Source organism: Sparus aurata, chromosome 6, assembly GCF_900880675.1.
Source record: "Sparus aurata chromosome 6, fSpaAur1.1, whole genome shotgun sequence".
NCBI classification, from domain to species: domain Eukaryota; kingdom Metazoa; phylum Chordata; class Actinopteri; order Spariformes; family Sparidae; genus Sparus; species Sparus aurata.
In genome coordinates this window covers 18,787,040-18,809,453 of record NC_044192.1, presented here as the reverse complement: position 1 = coordinate 18,809,453, position 22,414 = coordinate 18,787,040, and the positions used below count along the sequence as shown (strand labels likewise).

The 22,414-nt window shown below is 41.5% G+C and overlaps 1 protein-coding gene across 1 annotated transcript in view; it reads right to left on the bottom strand.

Annotated features, from left to right (window-relative positions):
- The window catches only part of ca16b (carbonic anhydrase XVI b), a 94,549-nt gene that overhangs the window by 16,726 nt on the left and 55,409 nt on the right, over nucleotides 1-22,414 (bottom strand). Inside the window, exons 5-13 of the mRNA XM_030419126.1 lie at nucleotides 20,031-20,097; nucleotides 16,938-17,095; nucleotides 15,596-15,788; nucleotides 9,621-9,805; nucleotides 5,744-5,852; nucleotides 5,604-5,653; nucleotides 4,778-5,513; nucleotides 3,024-3,162; nucleotides 29-120 (exon numbers count right to left, since the gene is read on the bottom strand). Of these exons, the coding sequence (XP_030274986.1) occupies nucleotides 29-120; nucleotides 3,024-3,162; nucleotides 4,778-5,513; nucleotides 5,604-5,653; nucleotides 5,744-5,852; nucleotides 9,621-9,805; nucleotides 15,596-15,788; nucleotides 16,938-17,095; nucleotides 20,031-20,097 (1,729 nt within the window). The remainder of the gene's footprint in view (nucleotides 1-28; nucleotides 121-3,023; nucleotides 3,163-4,777; nucleotides 5,514-5,603; nucleotides 5,654-5,743; nucleotides 5,853-9,620; nucleotides 9,806-15,595; nucleotides 15,789-16,937; nucleotides 17,096-20,030; nucleotides 20,098-22,414) is intronic.

The window sequence follows — 22,414 nt, the reverse complement described above, 5'->3', positions numbered from 1 at the left end:
CCAATACAATGAAGGAAATACAGCTTACCTGGTATAGGGATGACTGGTATATTCTCATTGGCCACCACTCGTGGAGAGCTGCTCTCCTCCACGTAGAAGTGGGCTGTCTGGAAAAATCTCCTACAGGGACACAGAGAGAAGCACACTGAGCTGCCACCGTAAAGTCTATTAGGGAGTCGTTATCCCATTGTTCTGAGATCCGGTCTGTCAACATCAGCATCTAAAAACTGAATAGAATGACACGGTAATGGCAGAAAACTGCTAATGAAACCCCCAGAGTAGTTGAGACACAGCTGATCGCACACAGAGCGAGCGGCTCCTGGAAACACAGCCTGAGCCGACTACAGGGAACAGGTAAACAACTCATAGCGACACACAGCGCAGAGCCAAATTTAGCTCTTTACTCAAAGTGAAGACAACTAATCCAAACACAGACTCTCTCTTCAGGGCCACTTTCAAGAGGTCCCACTCCACTTTGATGACAACAAAATCTACTTAAAAGGTGCACTTTCGGAAGAAAAAGTGCGTGATTGCTGCCTGCAGCTGCCGCTCACTGTCAAGTCAAGTCAATTTCGCTTATGAAACGCCAATTCACAACAGAATTTATCTCATGATACATTTCATTTAGTGCATAATCCTTTAATTTAGGGACCCAACACCGTTGCCAAGTGCTTGCTCCCCCATGACCAAGCACTTGGCAACAGTGGTGACAAAAAAACAGCCCAGTGCACAAACATATTGACAAAGTTGGAACCAGAAACTTTTGACCTTCATTAGTAATCCATAGGTAATTCCTCCCTGTTTCGTTAGCCACACATTATGCACCCTCTGTTGGACCATCCCACCTGAATTTGACACAGTTCAAGGTCCACAGCTCAGGGATGTATTCAAGTTGTGATCTTCAGAGAATTATTTCTGAGGATGCAGCTTTGTAAATAGATGAAGCGTGTAGTTGCTATAGGCTGAAAAAATTCTAAATAGAAAAAAAAAAAACAATTTCATCAAAATATAATTCCTCAAAGTAAGTGAGGAATCCTGAGTTCCTGAACACCTTGCAAATCAATTCCAGCCTCTACCCCCTCCTCACACACACCCACACATACACAATATATATACTAATGAATTTATATAAAAAATACCCATGTTTCACCCCAGTGCTAGCAATTCCCAGGTTTAAATCCTACCTGTACTTGATGCAGAGGAGGGAGCAGATGCTTGTCATTCTTTAAGAGAGACGGTGCAAAATAAATGTAAAAAAAAGTCTTCACTGCATTCAAATCATATAGAAAGAGAGACAGAGACAGACACAGAGAGAGGGAGAGAGAGAGAGAAAGAGAGAGGGAGAGAGAGAGAAAGAAAGAGAGAGAGAGCGGGGGGAGGGAAGGGTAAAAACAAAAACGGGAGGAGAGCCTCCCCCCCGCCCCACACTTTGCGTCACAGCCTCCCAGTCTAATGGCTCCCTGTGGGTGCAGATGTGGTGCAGCCAACTAACCAGCCCAGTTGACACCTCCTCCCTGATTGTCTACCATGGTCTCAGAAGAATAGTTGGCTTTGGGGGAATTGAAACAGGGATTAAATAGCCTTTCTGAATGGACGTCATTTGTTAAAAAGATAAATAATAAATAAATAATAGAGAGACGCTTCCCATTTAACAGTCACATGAGCAGTCACTAACAGACATTTTTTTTTTTTTTCACTCAGTTGAACAGCTGTGAGTTTTAAACGAACACCTCGAGCCTCAGAAGCTTCCAGATGTGTAGTGTAACGGCCGCAATTATTTCCACTGTAGACTCACTCATAATAATCCAACATTAACACTGATGATCAAGCTCAAAACGAGGGTATTACACTTCAAAAGATGGTCCACCAATCACATGTTTTAAATAAACACTTATGAATCAACAAACGAATTGTGGTATTAAGTTGTTAATGACCAAAACATCTGTGAACACAGGAACTCACTGCCTTTAATAGCGCCGCTGTCACCCAGAGAGACTAAGCAGAGCAAGGGGAGTAAAGAGAGTGTGATTGGGTCGATTTCATCTTCCATCATGGTCTTTTCCCCAGGGGAAGCAGCCATTGTCGGTGAACTGTCAGAGTTGTCACAACAACAGCTGTGATGGCCATTTCTAATCTCAAAGCTCCCCCTGCTCTTCTACTCAAATACCTTGACTCTCGGTAATTTATCCTCCGACTGAATCCGCTCCAGTCGTCTTGTTTTCAACTCTCTGTTTTTTAAACACCTCTATGGAGCTGATAACCAGACTGTTATCTATACAGCACTCTTTTATCATCCGACACCACAGAATGCCAGAGTAAGGTGTTGTTGGCCAATAAACATTTGCATTAACTGATCTCACACCTCGAAAATATCCTAGAGAGGAATTTATAAAATACATTTAACACATTTTCAGTATTTACCAAAAAATCTCAGACTGTAAAAATAAACAAAATGCCAGCGAGCCAGAAACAGACTCTTTACAGACAGTAAATATTAATGGGACCAGCTGACGAAATGGTCCATAGTGCTATTTGTAACTCATTAACCATCCCACATGTGCCAGTGGCCTGGCCCGTGTAATTACTGGGGCTCCAATAGCGTGGCTGGAAATTAGCCCAGCAGATGAAGACACAGCTGGGACCCCTGCTGGCTCTGCAGGGCCTTCAGGTCTCCTTACCCTCACCCCAGTGGGTGATGGCCCTGATGTACGACGTGCAGGCAAGTCTTGCTACCGGGCTGTTTGGGAGTGATGCACAATCATGCACACATAGGCATAAAAACAGACACATCCAAATTAGATGGGTCTGAATGCAGAGCAGACTGACTGGAAAATCCAGACATGCATGAAGAGGTTTCGCTTCATTCAAAATGTTGGTGCGAACCCATGAATGGATGAGGTCGCAGCGGGTTAGAGGGGAGTCTTTTTTTCATACCCCTGAGGGAGATATCAGGGACACCCTTAATAAGACGAAGCGCAAGGAGTAAATGTCTCTTCTGATGAGGGTAGGTGTGTTGAACTCACCTCCAGTAGACCATCACAATCAGCAGCATTATGAGGCAGAGCAGAGTGAGAGCCGACACCACCACCAAAGGGACGATCCACACCATCCTGCCCATCCCAGGGTGAGGGATTCGGGTCACGTTGGACAAGACGGTCCTATCTGTAGCATGATACATACATAAATAAATAAATACATACATACATATACACATAATGAATACACCACTAAAATTATTCTACTCGCCTACACCAACTCATTTGCCAACTTTAAAGGTGCACTATGCAGTTTAAGGGAAATTTCAAAAGAAGAAAAAAAAACCTTCACTGATTCTTACATCTGAATAAACAACACAATTTCCTTCAGTTTCACTGTTTATATTTGCAGAATCCTTCCAAGTTTTGGGGACCTGAACTATGGAAATATATTAAATGACTATCTCTTGAGTTTGTATTCTTAAGTAATTAATCATAAATACTGACTTCCAGAGTTCGATTGTTTTTTTGAAACCTTTATAGTGCCTATTTGACACTTTGACATCATAGCATGTTTCAATTTACACTGCTGGCAAAAGTTATGGTAATACTTTATAACAACCAAAATTAATAAATAGTAAACGTATAGTTGATTAAACTCAAGTCAACAGTCATTGCACTGTTAACAATGCAATGCTTTATAAATCATTAATTAAGCAACTGTTATTTGTAAAAACTTCAACTGATGGTTATAATCCTTTTGAATGGTTAATAAACACTATGGTTTATTTATAAAGCTGCAACTAATGTTAATAAACATGTACAATTGCTTAATAAGTGGTTTACAAAGTCTTTCATTGTTTTTAAAATGTGACATATATATCATTAACTACAGATTTATTTAGTATAAATTTACCATTTATCAATGATGATTATTATAGTGGGTTACCAAAGTTACTGCTTGTAGATAAAATAATACAATACAATCTTGTTGAAAATGTGTGCCTTTTTTTTAGATCCATGAGGGACAGAGAGATGTCTATTAGTGTGCAGTGCCGCCTGACGTAAGGAGCTTTTTTTTTTTTTTTTTTTTTTTTTCTACCACTGGGAGTCGCCAAAGTCAGAAATGTTCCAATTCTACACATAGGGGCTTTAACCTTCACTGTCATATTTCTAATGTCATACCTTTCTCCACATTTACTCATACAAAAGTAAATATTTAAAAAAAAACATTTGGGGACAATGTGAAAAGCTTCAAGTCTTGGCAGACCAGAACCCATGCTAGTCCAACATGAGAGTGCTGAGATAAATATCTACCTTAGTTTAAAATAGAGTAAAAAAACAACAGGTCAATTATGATAAAACAGAAATATTAACCTTATATACAACTTCAGTCATGGAAAAACTTAAAAGGCAATAAAATAATGGTAGAAAAGGGATCAAAAACGCTCTCTCTCTTGAAACAAAGTCAAAGGAGTTCCTTGAGGCAGAACCCCCGTGGCAGACGACTCACTTCTGCCTTCAGGCCTCTGTGTTGTAGCGACACAAAAGCCTAGAGCTTTATCTTTGACTTTGATGGTAACCAGTGTAGTTACTGTCTTAAATCAAATTATTTGTTCTCCTAATATGGGCTCCTTAACTGTTGGTAGTGTTGACAGAATATATGCTTTGGAGAGAAGCCTTGTCTATGATGATAGCTGAGAGAGCAAATGGGATGTTTTCTGTTTGAGAAGGATGTGAACGCTGGAAGACAAAGGGAAACCCTATTGTGTCATATCTGTGTGGGAGAGACGACCGCTCACCAGTGTGGACGGAAAAAGGCCAGAGACTGTTGATCTTCGGAGCCAGCGTGGAGCTCTGGGTGATCTGCATCTCTGCACTGTCATTCCGAGGCTCCTGAGTGGAGACTGCATTTACGTCTGTGTGATTCTTCTCTTCATTGACCAGCTGATCGTCACCAGTGCTCGCAGGTAACGCGGTGCCTTTGACTGTCGGCTTTACTTCTCCTTTCTCTTTGGCTGTGGATGCGGGGGTGGGGATTAGAGGCTCTTTGGCCACGGTGCTGTTCGCTTGCCTTTCCTCATTATCAGGTGCAGTCTTGTTCTTTCTCTTCTTCTCCTCCTCTTCTTCCTCCTGCCCTTCATCTCTCTCCCCCTCCTTTTCCTCCTCATCCTCACCCTCACTTGCAGCCTTATTCTCCTCAGACGGGGCATCGGAGTCAGGGCCCTGGGACGCCCCCTGCTCAGTGCTAGACTTCGCAGTCGGGACGGACTGACGGGTGGGGTTCTGTGTGGCTTGGGGTGCCTGTGTGGGCCAAACAGAACTTGGCAAAGAGGAAATGACCCCGCCGCCTACGCCCAGGCCCGCCAGCAAAGTGCTCGTCACCACTGACGCCACTGTGGCCTGGCTGCCACTCGAGGAGGGGCCCATCCCTGTTGCCATGGAGACAATGGAGAAGTGGATGCCAGAGGACGTCCAAGTGGAGGAACCGGAGCTGATGGGTGCCATGTCAGCCGAGGACGCTGGAGATATCGTGGGCTGACAGGGCAAAGAAAATGTGATCATCAAACCCTGAATGCAACTGAGACAAAAACATAAATTTGCACTGCCATCTTCTGGTCAACTCACCATCCCCGTTTTCACAATACGAGACCCTTCAAATATTCTTGTTGTATTCGCTGAAAAACAGAAAAGAGGGGAAGCATTTACAAATGCATTTCCTGAGTCTGACAGGCAAAACGACTGAAAGAAAAAAAATAATCAGGTACCTCTGAACAACAGCGTTTGACTGAAATCACTGCGCAGGTCATGCTGACACACCGCCTGCACTCGGAACAGGTACAGCACGTCAGGGGAGACATTAGTGATAACTGCTTTCTGCAAGAGAAAAGATGCACATACACACACTTACTTGCAAATGCATCATACAAAAAGTCTGCATGTGTGGATGAAAATACATTTAAAAGTCTCGATACCGCTCATTCGTAGTAAAATGAAAATATTCCACGCTCAGCTGCTGTTCTGTCAACAGTCTATGACCCCCAAGTTCAACGCGGTTTAAAAACCTCCATTCCTGTCTAATTTAATTGTGTTGTGCAGTTTGCAGATGGCTGTACTTATATTAAAATGGCCCTCAGAGTGGATGGGTGATTGCCTCCGGCATTGGAGAGCTAGTATTTTTCTAAAATAATTCTGATAAAAAGGTGTCCAGAGATAGAAAGTGAAAATTGAAATGGAAATGAAGTGGGCAAAGTAAGAAAGACTGACAGCAGAGAGAGGAGTGGGGAGAATGCTGTCGCTGTCAGTAAAGCGACTGATGGACTGTGTTAATGGAGTGTAACTACATGGACACATTCATTGCTCTTTCAATCAGCCATTGGCAACAAATGTACATGTGCACATTTTAACAGAACATAAAGATATTACATTAAAACATCAACAAAATAATTTGCATTAATACACAATTAAGACAGACGCCTCCAAATCAAGTCTCACCATTCAACTTCTGGGTCTTTCAGCTTGCAAGGTTACAAAGTTCAAATACAGGTTTTTTAAGAAATTATTCTATTTCAGATTTGACGCCTCTCAAGCAAGTTATACAACAGTATGGCGGATAACAGCAAATGCTCTACCTTCTTGTGCCTCATGTCAAGAGCAGAGAGGATAGAAAATGAAGACTGGGCTGTAGAGATATGACGGCTCTGCCAGAGGACCTCAGGGAACAGTCTGGCTGATGGGGAGTTAAAAGGTCAGTAAATGTAGCTTGGGGGATGTGGAAAGTAGCAGGTAACCAGCACAGGGAGACTGAAATTGCAGCAAGATGGTGTCTATGTTTAACATCAGACAGAAGTGTTGTTGCTGGTTTCCGAATGAGCCGCATGTGAGATGTGGAGCTACAATAGTCTAAGGAAGAGCATATAGATGTTAATATATATTTATCTGAGGATAGTTTCATTTGTGAGGCAGTTCTTGACAGCAGAAGGCCTGATTGCATATTCATTTCAACATGCTTGTCAAGTCTCTGACCTTCACCAACTAGTTTGTTAGTTAAAGATGCCCCCCAGGGCTGCTTTTAAGACACAAAAATAAGATGCATGGAATAACAATGTGCCTGAGATTTATTCTTTTCCGCCACAAGATACGTCAATCATTAATTAAATCTACTCTCAGATATTGTTCATTTCAAAAGTTCACCTGCTTAACACAAACCTGTCGAGCCAGATGGTTTTTGACACAGAACCATCTGGAAAGGCGTCTCCACAAAACAGTTTGGAAAAGGGCAGGCAACTTAAAAAAAAAAAAAAAAAACATTGGCAGGTGACTGGACGAACCATCTGTCTATCACCGTATCCCAGGCTAACTTCCACCAGTAACATCAACAGTAGTAGATTTCTACCACCAGCTGAGCCTGTTGATTTATCAAACTCTTGACAAAGCCGGTCGAGGGAAGAGCAAAAACATCTTTTCCAAGAAGCAAAGCCTCCAGTACCGTTCTTTGCTCTTCCTCACTGAAAGTGCTCCCCAGTTCTCATATCAAAGATGACGAGCGCATCTAACCTCTTGAGAAGCTGCCATCTTGCTTTTCAAACAGTTGCCTCTCTCACTGGTCACATCTCAACGGCGCCTGCATCTGCCAGCAGTTAGCAAGCTAAGCTTAAAGTTCCCATAAAGTCTAAATTGCAGTTCAATTATTTTTATCACCTGTACACCAGTAACTGTTTCCAAGGTTTTTTTTAAAATGGTATCTTAGTGTTTGTACCTTTCCTGGAAAAGCATAATAAATGTAACGATGACTCATCTCGTACTTGGGGGCGTATGATAATTTTCGTCCAATAAAGGCTTTCTCTATTTCAGGACGCTTCCATCGATCCATATATCAAAGAAGAAGAACATCACCTGAACAGTGTGTTGCTAGGGAGCAGGTGTCCCGGACTACTGTACAAAAACACAACTTTATTCCCTGATTTGGGTGAAACTGGGCCATGTTTTATGGAGAAAATATTTTCTTTGTCTGTTGGCCTCGGGCTGCTCTTGACACATAGCTTTACTTGTTACTGAAGAAACTGCTAATAAACTGATAACCAGTAGCTTCTCAATGACCCCTCTGGACCAGGGCCAGAGGTCAGTTGGAGAACCGAGGTGATTAATGGAGTTTCTTGGTAGACAAACACTGGCAGTTTTGTTGCAAAATGTAGCTGCCGTTAGCAGGGTAAGCTGTCCTTACTGATTCATTCTCTGGTTGCCATGTTCCAAACCACCTCAGTATGGTTTTTTCTTTAGCAGACAAGCCTCCATCTTTCACTTAGGTTTTTTTCATACATGCCAAACTACCACTTTCTTAGTTATTTCATTGAGACTTTGAGTTGTCTCCTCATTCACTGAAAGCTTTTACATCACTCTTGTCTAATGTCACAAATTCATTTTGTAGGATCTGAAAAAAGATGAATGAGCAAACACCGTTAAGTGTCAAACTCTGCACATACATCACTCCGCACAGTGAGGGTTGAACGCATTACTGGGGGTCATTAGCTAATGCATTAGCTTGTTTCTAAGCATTAGAAGGAAGGGATGATGTAATATGTGCAAAGGTTTATATAATTCCATGTGCAGTTGCTCATCTGAACCAATAGAACAACGCATGATCCCTCACCAGCTTCCCACCCCTGATGATGACAACTGTGTTTACTGGAACACATGACCAGGCCGGAGGTGGTTTTGCCATCGGGGAACTGATCCCGGGTCTCAGATCTGGTGGGGGAGTGTGTTTTTGCCCCTGAACTGTTTATGTCTACAGAGGCAGTCATGCACACTGCCAAGACAGCTGGGGGTCAGTGGGCTTTAAGGAGATGCACAGCTGGGTGTTGGGTTCCCACAAATGGGAAGATATGTGACTGGGGAGAAGAATATATAGTGTGAAAAAAGACCAGCCCTGTAGGGTGTAGCCTCCTGCAGGGGGAGGATATATTTCTGTAGAGACATTGAATGCTCTGTTGGAGAGACACAGCGAGAACTGAAGTGGTAACTTGATGCTTAAGGCACACGAGCAGAAATGTATGATCACTGATGTCAGAAACTTCACTGAGATCTAAAAGACTACACTTGCACAGCTGCCTGCACTGGTTACTGAAAGGAGACAGTTTTTGTTCAAAGAGCTGCCTCCACTGCCGGAAAACAGACAGGATCTTTAAAAATTACTTTTCAAAGCACATTATTTGATTTATTTGGGCTTTTTTTTCTGAATCTCTTTTTGCTACAAGCTGCTGAATCTTTGAGCCTATATTATACTGAATGAATTAACAAAAAAAGCCCAAAGGTGTGGTTGTCAATACATTACAGTTAGATTCATCAATGTGAGAGTCCCACGTGTCTAGTCTTAGACAGGTGAGTGACATGAGTGCGTCTGGGCCCTCATATCACCCAACAGCCGCACACACACACGCAGAGTTCATCACAACCTGTCACCTCCTCTGCACACTGTCACTGATGCAGCCACCCTCTGATCCGAACAGACGCATCCGAGACAAACCAATCAGAGCTGTGTGAACCACATCCATCTTGATAAAAGAAAAATAATGTAGACGGTTCTGGCAAACTGCTGTGGTCTGGTATCGATCGGCTGTTAGCGCAGCTGATAGCCACACTCACCATGCTCTGGTCTCCCGTCTTGGTGAAGGTCTTCTCATCGGCAACATCACGTTTCACCCAGCTGTAGGAGACCATGTAACTGGTGATGGGCGGGTGGTAGACAGTCAGAGGGCGTTCCCAGCTCACCATCAACGCCGTTTGGTTCAGGGGCTGGATTTTCATGCTCACTGGGGCACTGCTGCACACTGAAATACCAGAAAGAAGACCAGCGTGAGAACAAAAATGACTAATAAAAAAAAAAACAGTGCTTCACTATCTGAATGCAACTGGGTGAAAATAAAAGGCTGTGGTTGGGAGGACTGTTTGACCACATGTATTTGTCTCTGTTGTTGTGTGTGGGCAGAATGCAGCTTGCCTTTTAACAAGCCTATTATTACTGTCTGCTGCTGACTTCACTCAAAGCCATCTCTACTCTTGAGAGACCTCTAAAGGTGCCAGATATTACAGTAACTCAATAACAATAACACTCCTGGCGGCCTGACTGGGGTCGGGATGTTGGTGGAGACTGTTAATCTGGACGGTTGTGTCTTCTCCACGCCACATGTGGTACAAATAATACTGCAACGTCCTGCCTATATTGCAAGTTCTCGCCTGTGAAATATTAAACAGTATGCATGAAGAGGATGAAACAAAGGCTGCGCGTCGGCCTCAAGGTGGCAGTGTAGGCTGCAGCATGGGTATTTACACAGGGATCTGTCAGTATGAGTAAGGGACAATATAGACATGCTTCTCAACACATCGGGGCAACAGCAATCAGGAACCAGTGTCATCTGATTACGTGCATGCAGGGTTTCTGTTAAATTGAAATTGTCACCACAGCTTTCTCCATTTACACAGTGAAGCTATGGTGCAAATTATGCACCATATGTGAAAGGCAGACAAGGTGGAAGGAAATCAGTCAGAGGGGCACACTGGAGAAAAAACAATAGCAGAAATATCTCATGGTGTTGATGAGGTGTGACAGGTGTGAAATGTATTATAACCCGTCGGATGTCCGTTGTCAACCTCAGTAGCTCAACAGCAGCTGAAGACATCCTCGTGGTTTCACTGCCTGAATCATTACTGTCATGAAAGTCAACACCCTTTTCACCATCAACACTGAAATCAACAGCAGCTGTAGATCGACAAGATACACCCTCTTATCAACGCATGTTCTGCACCTTGAAATGTAACAGGGTTACGATTCTTATTTTCACTGTACTAATTACAAACTTCATCACTCTAAGGCAGATGATTATTTTATGAAAATCTTTAAACATAGCACCCAATAATCATGATAACCATGATAATGAAAAAGGAGATATTGTTATTGTATTTATAACATGCATGATAATGTCGTCGGAATAATCCAACAAAGACATTCGGCCTTGTGCATCTTTTGTTCATGAGTTCATTTGGTTGCCTTTTCACTAATAACTGAGTAGTTGATACACTTTTCTTTTTTGCACTTATGGCTACAGACGTTCCATCGCTGTACACTCGTATTTTGAGGGGACTATTTGCTTAAAGACGAGACAAAACAAAGCATATAAAGTTTAACACAGATTTGACTGTGAGCATTTCTTCCCTAAAAATTCTCTCTATATTCCCATAATATCATTGTGAATTTGTTTAGCCACGAAAATCATGTACTGAAGATCGAATATGGTGACAGCCCTACATGCAACTAAGGATTGTTTTAATAAGCCATTAATCTGCCCATTATATTCACAATTAATTGTTTAGTCTATAAACTATCAAATTTTGAAATTTGAGAAAAGGAAAAAAAAAGATTAAAACACCCAGAACACAAAGCTTCTTTTACTCAACCAAAAGCTCCAAAGCCAAAGATTCTTTGCCTGCTATCATAAATGACAAAGAAAAGCAGCAAATCCTGACATTTAAGAAGCTGGAACCAGCAAATGTTTGACATATTTGCTTAAAAAAATTACTAAACCTTAATCAATTATCAAAAATAAAATGTTCTGTTGACAGATTAATCATTGCAGCTCAACTATCCATTTCAAATTTGGATACAAATGGAATTGTGTAAGGTTTGGATAAAAACAAAATCATCAGCTGTGACACAGTACGAATAAAATGGTGAACAGCACCCTAATGTTTCATCACTGGTAGAATTATTTAACATGCTACTGACTCTCTGGAAAATCCTATTATTTTTCTGTGAATACACACACTGTAACCTCCCAAAAAAAGCCTCATAGTGGTTTTACCTCAGCCTGCAATACCACTCAGAGCAGAACATGAATCTTTCTCCTGGCAGCTTCTACCATAAAGAGAATGAATTGACTGTTGTCAAGTTTCACTGCTTCTCTCCTCTCAAGGCTGTACATTACGTTTTAAAGGAGGCTGTGTGCAGGCATCGGAATGATGGGAAAAACAACAGTTTAATTGAAAACACAAAGATTGACGGATCTGAACATAAATAATTGCTGGGAAACTTATGAATGTAATCTGAGGGCTCAATATTAACATGGTAACCGCAGAACTTCTTACAGCAGCTGCCACCGCAGTCTGAGCAGTGGTTAAGAACGCTGTGATATCAGACTGTGTTAAGAATGATGTCTGGATTATTGATTAGTTGACAGAGAGAAAATAAATTGGCAAGTAGTCAGGTGACTGATTGTTCTTAGAGTCGTTTGAGCATAAAATTCCTAACAGTGATTGGTTCCAGGTTCTGAATTGTGAGGAATTTCTGCTTTTCTCCTTTTTATTAAATTGTACATTGAATAGATTTCAGATTTGTACAGTTATGGCGGACAATACAAGCAGGATCAAGGCATCACCTCGGGCTCTGGGAAATTGTGGCAATTTGCTTATTTAATAGACAAAATAATTAATCCAGTAATCAAGAAATCCTTAAAAAGATGCAATATGTGACAATTTTAGTTAAAAACTTTCAAAATTAACTACAATTATAAACAGAATCTGAATAAACAGCCGTTTTGACATTGCGATGTCTGTGAAAAGTGTTGCCACTGTAGTTAGCATGCTACCCTCGCCCGTCCCAGTCCAACGCCTTTGTGCTCGTGGTGTAAACACCCAAACCCCGCAGGTCCCTGAGTTCCCAGGCTGAACCACTATCTGCGTGTCTAATTAAACTAACTAGCTAAGGCAGCTACAGATGGCAGCGGTTAGCAGTCTCTCTAGTGACATGCTGCTCCATGTTGAATTAATTTTACAGGTGGCCAATTCTTATATATTTCACCTTTAACAGAGTTATCAATAGTATAAGATGAAAAGTTTGTTGCAGCCTTACAGACAATAGCACCATTAACTAACCAAATTCTCACGACAAATGTTAGGACAGCAGAGTCACTTCGCCATCTTCTGCAAAAGACACAGGACTCACTTGTTCAGACTTTACCTCGACCCCACTTAGCATGACTCCCTCCCATCCCCCCACCAAAAAAAGAAAAAGGGAATACGTATATGCATTTATATGTTCTTACCCTTAGCATTTAAATTATAGCAATTATGTACTTAAGGCATCCTTGCTAAATATCAGCTACAATGCCCAGATGAGGGCTTGAAGATTGTTTCTATTTTTTCATTCAGTATTTTCATTATCAGCGGTGATATGTTGTGGTTTCTTTCTTGTGACAAATTGTACACGTAAGTCGCTTTGGACAAGCGTCTGCTAAATGCTCTAAATGTAAACGTAAATGTAAATGCTAAACAGAGCTGAGCAAAATCTAGTCTCATCTTCAGAAATATATTTATATATCAAATATTTAAAATGTATATTTTTAACTCATGCAGATGTACAGTTTAAAGCCCACACAAACGATAAAATAAACATTGCCCTATATATATCTTGGCATCACTTCTGGATCAGCAATGACTCTGCACAACACTCACGGATCTGCAACCTGTGCTTTGCGTCTGTAAAGGTTAGCTATGCATCCTTAATGGAAGACCAACTTTCATGGCCACACTAATCGAATATTCAGCCAAGGTGTGGCCCTGGCCCTCACAACATTTACAAGAAAAGCCATCATTTACTGTGCGCAGATTAAATATCCCCCCTCACACAACCTTGACAGATGTCAGTACTTAAGATAAGACTGACACTCCCAGCGCCTCCCACTAAGTGTGCATTCTTACATTTTAACACAGTGAAATAGAAATGCAAGAGGCACAAAGGGAAAACGAGCAGGAGCGAGGGGAAGCAGTGAAAAAAAGAAGAAAAAAAAGGGAAAAAAAGGAGACACTGGTCCACATTCATTCTGCCTACTGACATGCCACAAAAGCAATTTCACAACTTAATTTGTATGGGTCTATTTTAGCAGTGCCACATATAAATGATGATTGCTGATCGGCCTTGTTAGAGTGCTCCAACTTTATCACAAGCATTCCCAATCAATTCTCCCCGCCCGACACCAACAACACCACTTTAAGGCGCAGCAGCCTTTCTCATTAGTCTCCATAGTTCCTGTACTGTTCTGTTAAAGCAAGCGGCGCAAGATGCACACATAAAAGAGAAAAAGGAACGAAAATACTCTAATCAAAGGCCCGCATGAGGTCTGTGCTTTTTATTAATATGTTCTTTCTTTGATATAAGAATGAGTTATAAAAATGGGAAAATTACATGTGCACTATAAGCTTTATCCAAAAATCTCCTGAAATTTTAATCACTGCCTCTTATTCAGATTGTGCTCAGTCAGTAATTTTTCCCATACTAAAAAAGAAAAAAAAGATTACCTTCTGTGGTCCCATTATATTTTCTGACCCACTGATTTAAGCTGGGTCCCTATGAATGGGTCTCCAGGCAGAGCTGCTAGATGAGCTTCCTGAATTTGGTCCTAAAATACTATAAAAGATTTCATTAAATTATTCATTGCGAACCAATATTTTTGACCGTAAAGAAAAAAAGCGCTGAAAACCTGAAAAGTCTTTGTGGACAAAAAAAAAAAAGAATAGTATTAAGATAATGTGTATTCACATCACAGATCCACACGAGACTGAGACCGTGAGTAACATCTCCGACAAATCACAAGAGGATCCTGGTTTAAACTATGTTTGTTCGATTTGGACTTATAGAGTATTTTAGGACAGTATTTTAGGGTCCTGCAATAATAATAATAATGTGATTTAAATGCAATGCTGAAAGTTTAATAACACATTTACATTCGTTCTCATTTAGTATGGAAGGCATCATTGAATGATATTTAGAGTTTGGCCACCTCACTATGGGGGCCAGTGAGGAACACGATAACCCCTTCCCCTGATGTGTAGGAAATTATAGTTCCTGAAACATCTTGTGTTTTTGGTTTTAGACAGACCACTTCAGCATGTAAAGTGTGAGGAATGTTTGTCTGTTTTAATGTTAACAGCAAACGCTAGTAGCTTTCTACCTTCAGCAGAAACTTTGCGTAATTTTGAGGGCCAACAGTTAGCATAGCAAATGTAACTGGCACGACAGTGCCATACAAAATCAATGTTGTCTCCTTTTTCCATGTCTTGTAGGCTACGCAGGTCAACCACAAGTGAGAATGTACAATCCTTTTTCCAAAAAACATAATAAAGTGTACCTGTTAAAGCATTAAATGTATGTGTCCTGTATTAAATTGTATATAGGGCGAAAAAGGATTTGAATATCATTGCATTAACTGAAATGAATGGTCACTGACTAAAAACGTTCACCCTGTTTTTGTCTTCCTTTGTCTGAAATCGTGAACCCATTGTGTAAAATTTCCAGTGGTAAATCTGCCAGTGTTATTGCAAATTGTAAGCGTATCATAGGAAGGGAAGCTTGAAGGTACGACAACAACAACTAGTGTGTCAGGGTTTATAGACCGATCAGTTAGGTCAAATTTTAAAGGGTATTCGGCCATTTAGGCAACAGTTCAAAAGAAACAATATAAAATAGTGAGTAATTATTAAGTATAATTATAGAGGATTGTTGGGTTAAAGCATATGTGCTAAAACGTAAACAACACAGAGATTTTGACACAATACAGTCAAATGTTTACCTCTTGAAGCCTCAGTGCTATGAGGGCTTCCTGACAGTTCAGTTAGGTCTCTCTGCCATGCATCTTTTACAGCTGACTTAAAGATTTTCCTGCTGTTGAGGTCTTGCAGGGGGCGGAAGTTGTTGGTCAGGTACTCGACGGACTTGACATGGTCCTGTTGCTCCGTTGTTAAGATGTTGTAGAAGGCCCCCAGCTAGGTAGAAAGAAGGACAAAATGGCTAGTAAAGCAAAAATAAGAGCGTTTATTATTACTATGTGTGTGCATTGAATATAATATATTGCACAGGACTGCATCCGTACCCACTTGCCAGCAGCTGACTGCTCACAAACAGAGCACAGTGTTTGCAAAGAAACGTTCACAGCACAGGTACCAGCAGGCGTGGACCTCAATCATCATTTCTGGCTACCTACCGGGCTGTAACTTCTCAATGGGGCAAATTTGTGGCCATTGATTGCCATGAATGATCTCCTGCCGCGTGCTGTAATGACTACACATTACAGATACTGTGGAATCAATGTGTCCTATGCGTGCTTGGAGAAATGAATTACAGGTTCATAAAAGACTATCTGTGAGCATCACAAACATTGTGGCTGTGGTCAATATTCCTGCAGCAGAAGTCATTTCTGAACAAAAGATTTGTGCTCCTGAAAGTTGATAGAAATTCCACTGAGCCCTGCAAATTTCTACAGCACAGCAACGCTCTGGAGGATATGCAGCTGGGTAAACCGAGAATTGTATGTATAAAAGATGCTGCAAAGGGGCTGTATATGGGATCAGCAAAAAGCACGGGGCATGATTTGGCATATATTATCTCTCAAAATCACAAACAGCACAAACAGTTGGACATAAGTTGTTGTATGAAGCACATAAGTGAGTGCTTTAAAATGCCACCATTTTCACTAAACATAGTATGCTAAATTTTAACGACAATAATTCATATTAATGCACATGAAATCAATATCACTGCTTGAACAAGATTTGATAACCAGCCTCCGTGTGCAGCAGTATTCTATTTTAGACCCTATATCGACTGTCTCTGACAAACGTCGTGGTGAATGCATAAGAGCCCTCTCATGCGGTCATTCAAATGCCAGTAATTGGCTTCCCCTTTCTGCTTAATCATCCACTATATATAGGAAGTTATGGTTTCATATGCAGAGGAGTTGGGGAGGAACGAGGGAAAAGAGGAAGGGAGAGGAGAGGGAGATGAGGGGAAAAATTGCTTGTGCATCGACACTGTGGGGAAGCAAGTGATCCACGGACCGTGTGCAAATGGGATCTGACTGTGCGTGGAGAATAAACCTGTCTGCTTGTGTGTGTGTGAGTGTGAACTTGACGCACCTGTGAGTGGGACAGATACACAGGCCTGGAGAAGATGATCCACTCCACCGGCTGGCTGCAGGGTGGCGTGGTCATAGAGCCGGCGTATCGGTAATAACCGTCCACTGATGACGGCAGCAGATCCCTCAGGATGAATGACCTGAGGTTGGTCTCCTTTTCTAGATAAAGCAAGGGATCAATATTTGTCAATAGTCAGAAATGAAAAGCAGCAGCCTTCTGTACTGATACAAATATATCAGATCTTTCGCCCTTCAATGCTTAGCGAAAAAAACACTGCATATCCTGAGTCGCATTTGCACCGGCGTTTACAAGGTTGTTTCGTTTGACGGTCCCTGTGGCATTTTTACTGCATTTCTGAAACCTCCACGAGTGGAATGATGGTGACAGCAGTTAAAAGCCTCAGCACTTGTTATCACTCTGGCCTCATCTCTGTACTCAGATGGGCTGAGAGAGGACCAAAGGGAGAGGAGTCAGATAAAATGGCCTGCTCTGACAGCTGATCTGTGGCTAGGTGGTAGTCTGCTCTGTTCCGTGTAACAACTTTGGCATGGGCCACGGGGATTAAGACAGATCCAAATGATTACCACATATGTCCTATCCGCCATGATCAGAACCAGGCAAAGCTGTGCAGGAATCAGTTTGTGATCCAGAGGAAGATCCCTTTATCTCCTGCAAATACGCTGTGTGGGCTTTGCAAGAGGGCTTGTTTTTTCCCTTGAATTATAACATGAAAAAAAAAATAAAGCCGAATTTGCGTCAAATCCAATCTCTCACTTTCGACCTTATCGAAAAGCAGAAAAAACAAAACAAAAAACAAGGTTCGGGGGGGGGAAGGACTGATAGGACTACTGAGGCACTGGAAGCCGCACCCCCATGCCTCATATGTACTCAGTGAAATTCAGTATTCACAGCCTTTCTTCTCTCAGTCTTCAGACAGCGTACGTGCCCTATCGCTCATGGGCCGCTGAGATGCTGATGGATGGATGACTGTGGGATAACGAGCTTGTGGAAAACCAACAACCCTAACCGGGGAGAAGGCGAGAAGCATTTAGCAGCCAGCAGGAAGACAGTCCAAAAACCACCACACCCACACAGAGCTCTCTTTCAGCGGGGGAGATGAGAGATACCGTGGCGTTAGCACGAACATCTGTGAAGCTGCATAGTACACAGAGTTCAGGCACTTCTGGAGATTGATGGCGACCCGAAAAAATAATCTAGTTTAACCAAACGTTTTTGGCTACATGCTGCCGATGAAGGTTATGTAACGAAAGAAAAGACAAGCATAAATACCTCTGTGAAATAAGAACCGCATCTGAAATGGCCTCTCAGCTGAAAACCAATCAGAAAAAAAAAACAACTCCTTTCTTCTTTATTGCAATTACGTCAATGAAATTTAAATTGTAGAAATTTCACTGAACAAAGTGACCTATTATCTGATTCCGACGTTGATACGTATGTTTTCTTAAGGACCTCTAGTGGCCTCTAAGGGAGCTTTCTTTTTTTTCCCCAAACATGTATTTCTGTGTCTATCAATGCTCGTTCAGAAAGTTGTAGAAGTTTTTCTCCTTCACCCCCAAAGCTCCACACAAGAGGTTATAACCTCGCCGGCGCACACATTGCACAACATCAAACATCCATCTCCAGAAAGTACAGGGAGTGAAATTATAATTAGAAACGACTCAATGAAGCCCGGCACCAGTCTTGTGAAACCAGTGTGGGTACAGAGCAATTCCCCACGCTTCTATACGTCCTCATCCATTTACATGTCAATGTCAGTGCGTGCTTATGCTCGCATAAAGACCATCGGCGGCAGGTTGTAAAACAAGTCATACGTGTCCGTGTAAACAGAGCTGCTGCGTCCCCAGATGCAGCAAAGGATTATACAGCCACGCTAAAACATCTGCTTATGGTCTGCATAAGTCATGCATTCAGTTAAGCCAGCACATCAGCATTTATTTAAGACAATACGCTATGAAGGAACGCTCCACGGCATACAACACAGGACATAAACAGTTTAAATGTGCATGCGAGCCTTTGCAGTGAGCCACGATCCACCCGAGTCTATACGTACGTCTGAGTCAGAATAAAACAGGAGTGTTGTCTAATTGAGGCTCAGATGTAATTAATAGTTCTCTCTCTGTGAGTGAAGCTCCTTGGAGGTCTCCCACTGTGGAGCTACTCTAGCAAGGGGGAGGCGGTGTCTTGCAAATTTCGCCTCCTTTTGAAGTTAAACTCCGCTCATATCTTGTGTTTAGAGTCTAATTTGGGGTTTAAGAGGCCCTCTGTTTAAGCAGTTGAAATCGAGAGCATCAATCTTTGTTCTGTGGAGGTTGGGAGGAGCAGGATGAGGAATTTACCTCTAGGATCAGGCACAACATGAAAAACAGCAATTTTGTAAGGGATAATTGCTCTTTGGATATCCTGTGTGAACTTAATTCCCACAGTATTGTTTTATGTGGAGGAGATTTACAACAAAGGATTCATCCCATACTAGGGCTGTGCTGAATGTCATTATTTTTGTTTCACATTTAAGGCTTCTGTTAGGGGGGTTTGATTGAAGCTTTTAATGTCTGTCATCCTATTTTATGACTCAATCACCCTAAAAAGAACATGAATTGCTTTGTTGAAATTGAGGATTTTGTTCATCAGATTAAACAAGCAAGTCTTTTTTTTTATTTAATCAACTTCCTCTACACATGTACTCTTACATGCAATCTGTAGATGCATGCACATGTTTTTAAAAGGCTGAACGGCAACAAACATGGATTGAAGCAGGATGTTTTGTTAGAAAAAACAGTTTTTTCAATATATTCTGACTTTTGGGTTTTACAACGCTTTGGATTTATTGGAAATGTTTGGAGTACACAGAGCCAGCAATGAAATCTAAATCTACAAACAGTATAATACTAATAATATTAGTGTTGCCTAATCTTTATCTGCACCTGCGCAAAAAAATGTAATGTCAATTTAGCATTTAAAAGTGAACACTATAAATGGAGCCCTTAACTATTCAGCACAGCCCTGCCACACACATAATACAATTGTTCTATATTTAGCAGAGTTTGCTATTGAGGTTACTTTCCCATCACTTACCATGATGCACCACTCCTTTCAATCCCTGGATGATGGGCTCCACTGCAGGATTGTCTTTTTGCCCCAGCTGCAGGAAATGTCCAGAGACAAAGGATTACAAAAAGGATTACAAGACTAGAATAATAATCTAACGTAATGACTAAAGAAGATCAATATAAAACACAGGGGGGTGAACACAGGGCAACTACTCTCAGCACAATATAATCTAGCAGCATCTAACACCATCTGTTACCAAGTTTCTTCAATTTTCTGAGGGGTTTTGTAGGTGAGACTCAGTTCTGTGGTCATTTTTGATGATACTTGATAACTATGTTGTAATCTTTAGATTTCTCCCAGTAATGTATACAAACTAAAAGAAGGTTAGTGACAATTACTCTACCACAATTACTCTACTTTAATGATGACATTATGAGTGTGAAATGATCAAATTTAGCTTCTAGCCTTTAGGTTAAGTTCATGTATGCAGCCCACTGCCAAAGGCCAGGAATGTTTCTCTTGCAAACAGTGAACTCCATATAGGGAGAAGGTCGGGGATGGACGTCAATAGGACCACTGTTCACGTCAAGAGTGAGTTTCTATTAACTTTCAAATTTAACGAAGTAACGTCACGGAACATAAGTTGATAAGGGAATTTCAGTGTTTCCCACACATACTGTTTTACTTGAGCAGGCTACCCAAGTACATTCGGTGACCCATTTAACCATTTACTAGCCCATTTTTATTTCTTTAATCCAGGCAAACTCATAAAGCTATTCTGAAGAAAGTAGATTTTTAAGTTTCATTCAAAAAGACTTAGTGATTTCAACCAAAAACCACAATGATTTACTTAACCTTATCTATAAGTTTTAGTGACTACACCAAACCAAGCTGCGACCAAATGCCCAGAGTCAGGTAGGGCTGTCTCTGTTACACTGCAACAGTCGTGGTGTTTTTGGAAAGGTGGTATATGTTGTTTTTGGAGACACTGACAAACGACCTACTCAGTCATTTCGGTATGAGAATGTTTTGGTGGGAAAATGCTTTTCTGGGCTGCAGGGGAACTTTTTGCCGCAATACCACAAGTGGCCAACTGGGCATAATTGGAAGCAAGGATGAGTGTAGCCGCTTTTTCCAGGTCTAAATAACACATTCATGGCAATAACTCAATGAGGCCATTCAGCTGTCAACTGTCTCCGGCAGACAAAGATTGGCGTGGATTCCCTCTTTATCCATTAGGCCTACTTTGAATTCTTTGCAGTGACTGTAGACTGGCAGACATTCCACGATATTCCCAATGTCCTACTTAGGAGACGAGACTGGACAAAACAGTATTGGGATGCGGGGACCAATCTACCCTTGCATAACATTAATTCAGGTCAGTCGTGGAGAGTAATCGTGTGGAACTGAATGCTGAATGCGGATAATGTGCACACCTTAGAGGCCATTAATAGGCCTTCGGGGAGCACAGGAGGAACTCTCGTCATTGATTAGAAATGGTAAAACTGAGCCAATGTGTGTGTGTCCGCTTAAAAAAAACCCTCACACTGTAAACTGCTGTTCAGCGGATTGTGTTTGGTGGTGCTAATTGCAGTAAGCAATAGGGCTGTCAGGACCCAGCGGAGGCATTTAGGTCCTCGTACACACATGGTTTTATCACTGTCTGAGTGTAGACCTACATTACGAACACCTGTGTCCCCATTCCAGCCTCCCTCTTCCCGAGAGCTGACCCTTACCTACATACTATTAAGCTGAACGTTAGCCCCCATTGATCACCTGCCATCAATCGCCAACATCCTGCTAATAGAAATTAAGACTGTGACATGGACAGGGGCCCTGCAGTCGTGCTGGTGTGTGCATTTTCACGGTTCATAAATCTCTGAGGTGTTTTTACAGTTAACAGAAATTAGGACCATTCTTGTCCATTAAGAGCTTATGTGCGCAGACCTTCAGGGGACAATTTGTAGTATCTCAGTAAGCAATCTGCAGTGTGCCACAGAACAGAAAAACAATTAGCTGCATGGTGAAAAGAAACTCTTCTATCACAACACAGGTGCCAAAGATCTCTGAGAAACATCCCTCACTTACTGACCTTAAAAAGGTATTTACATCGTCATAGTTTTCATAAATGGACACATACAAAAAGCCCCCTTCAGTCCTTGAGTTGGCTCTTTTGTCCACCCAGTTTCTTTATCCACTGTTGTTATGTTTATTCAATCATTCAATTCCCTTGATTTTGTAAAGGACTTTCATAACAGTCGCAGTAAGTACCATTTATGAACAAAAAGTTTGTTTTTTATCTTATAAAACCAGATATTTTTCATTCAGGTTATGTTGTCACTACCTACTACGACCTATAATTCTTTAGAAAAAACTAAATTCTGGATGTGGAAGATTCAACTTCAAAG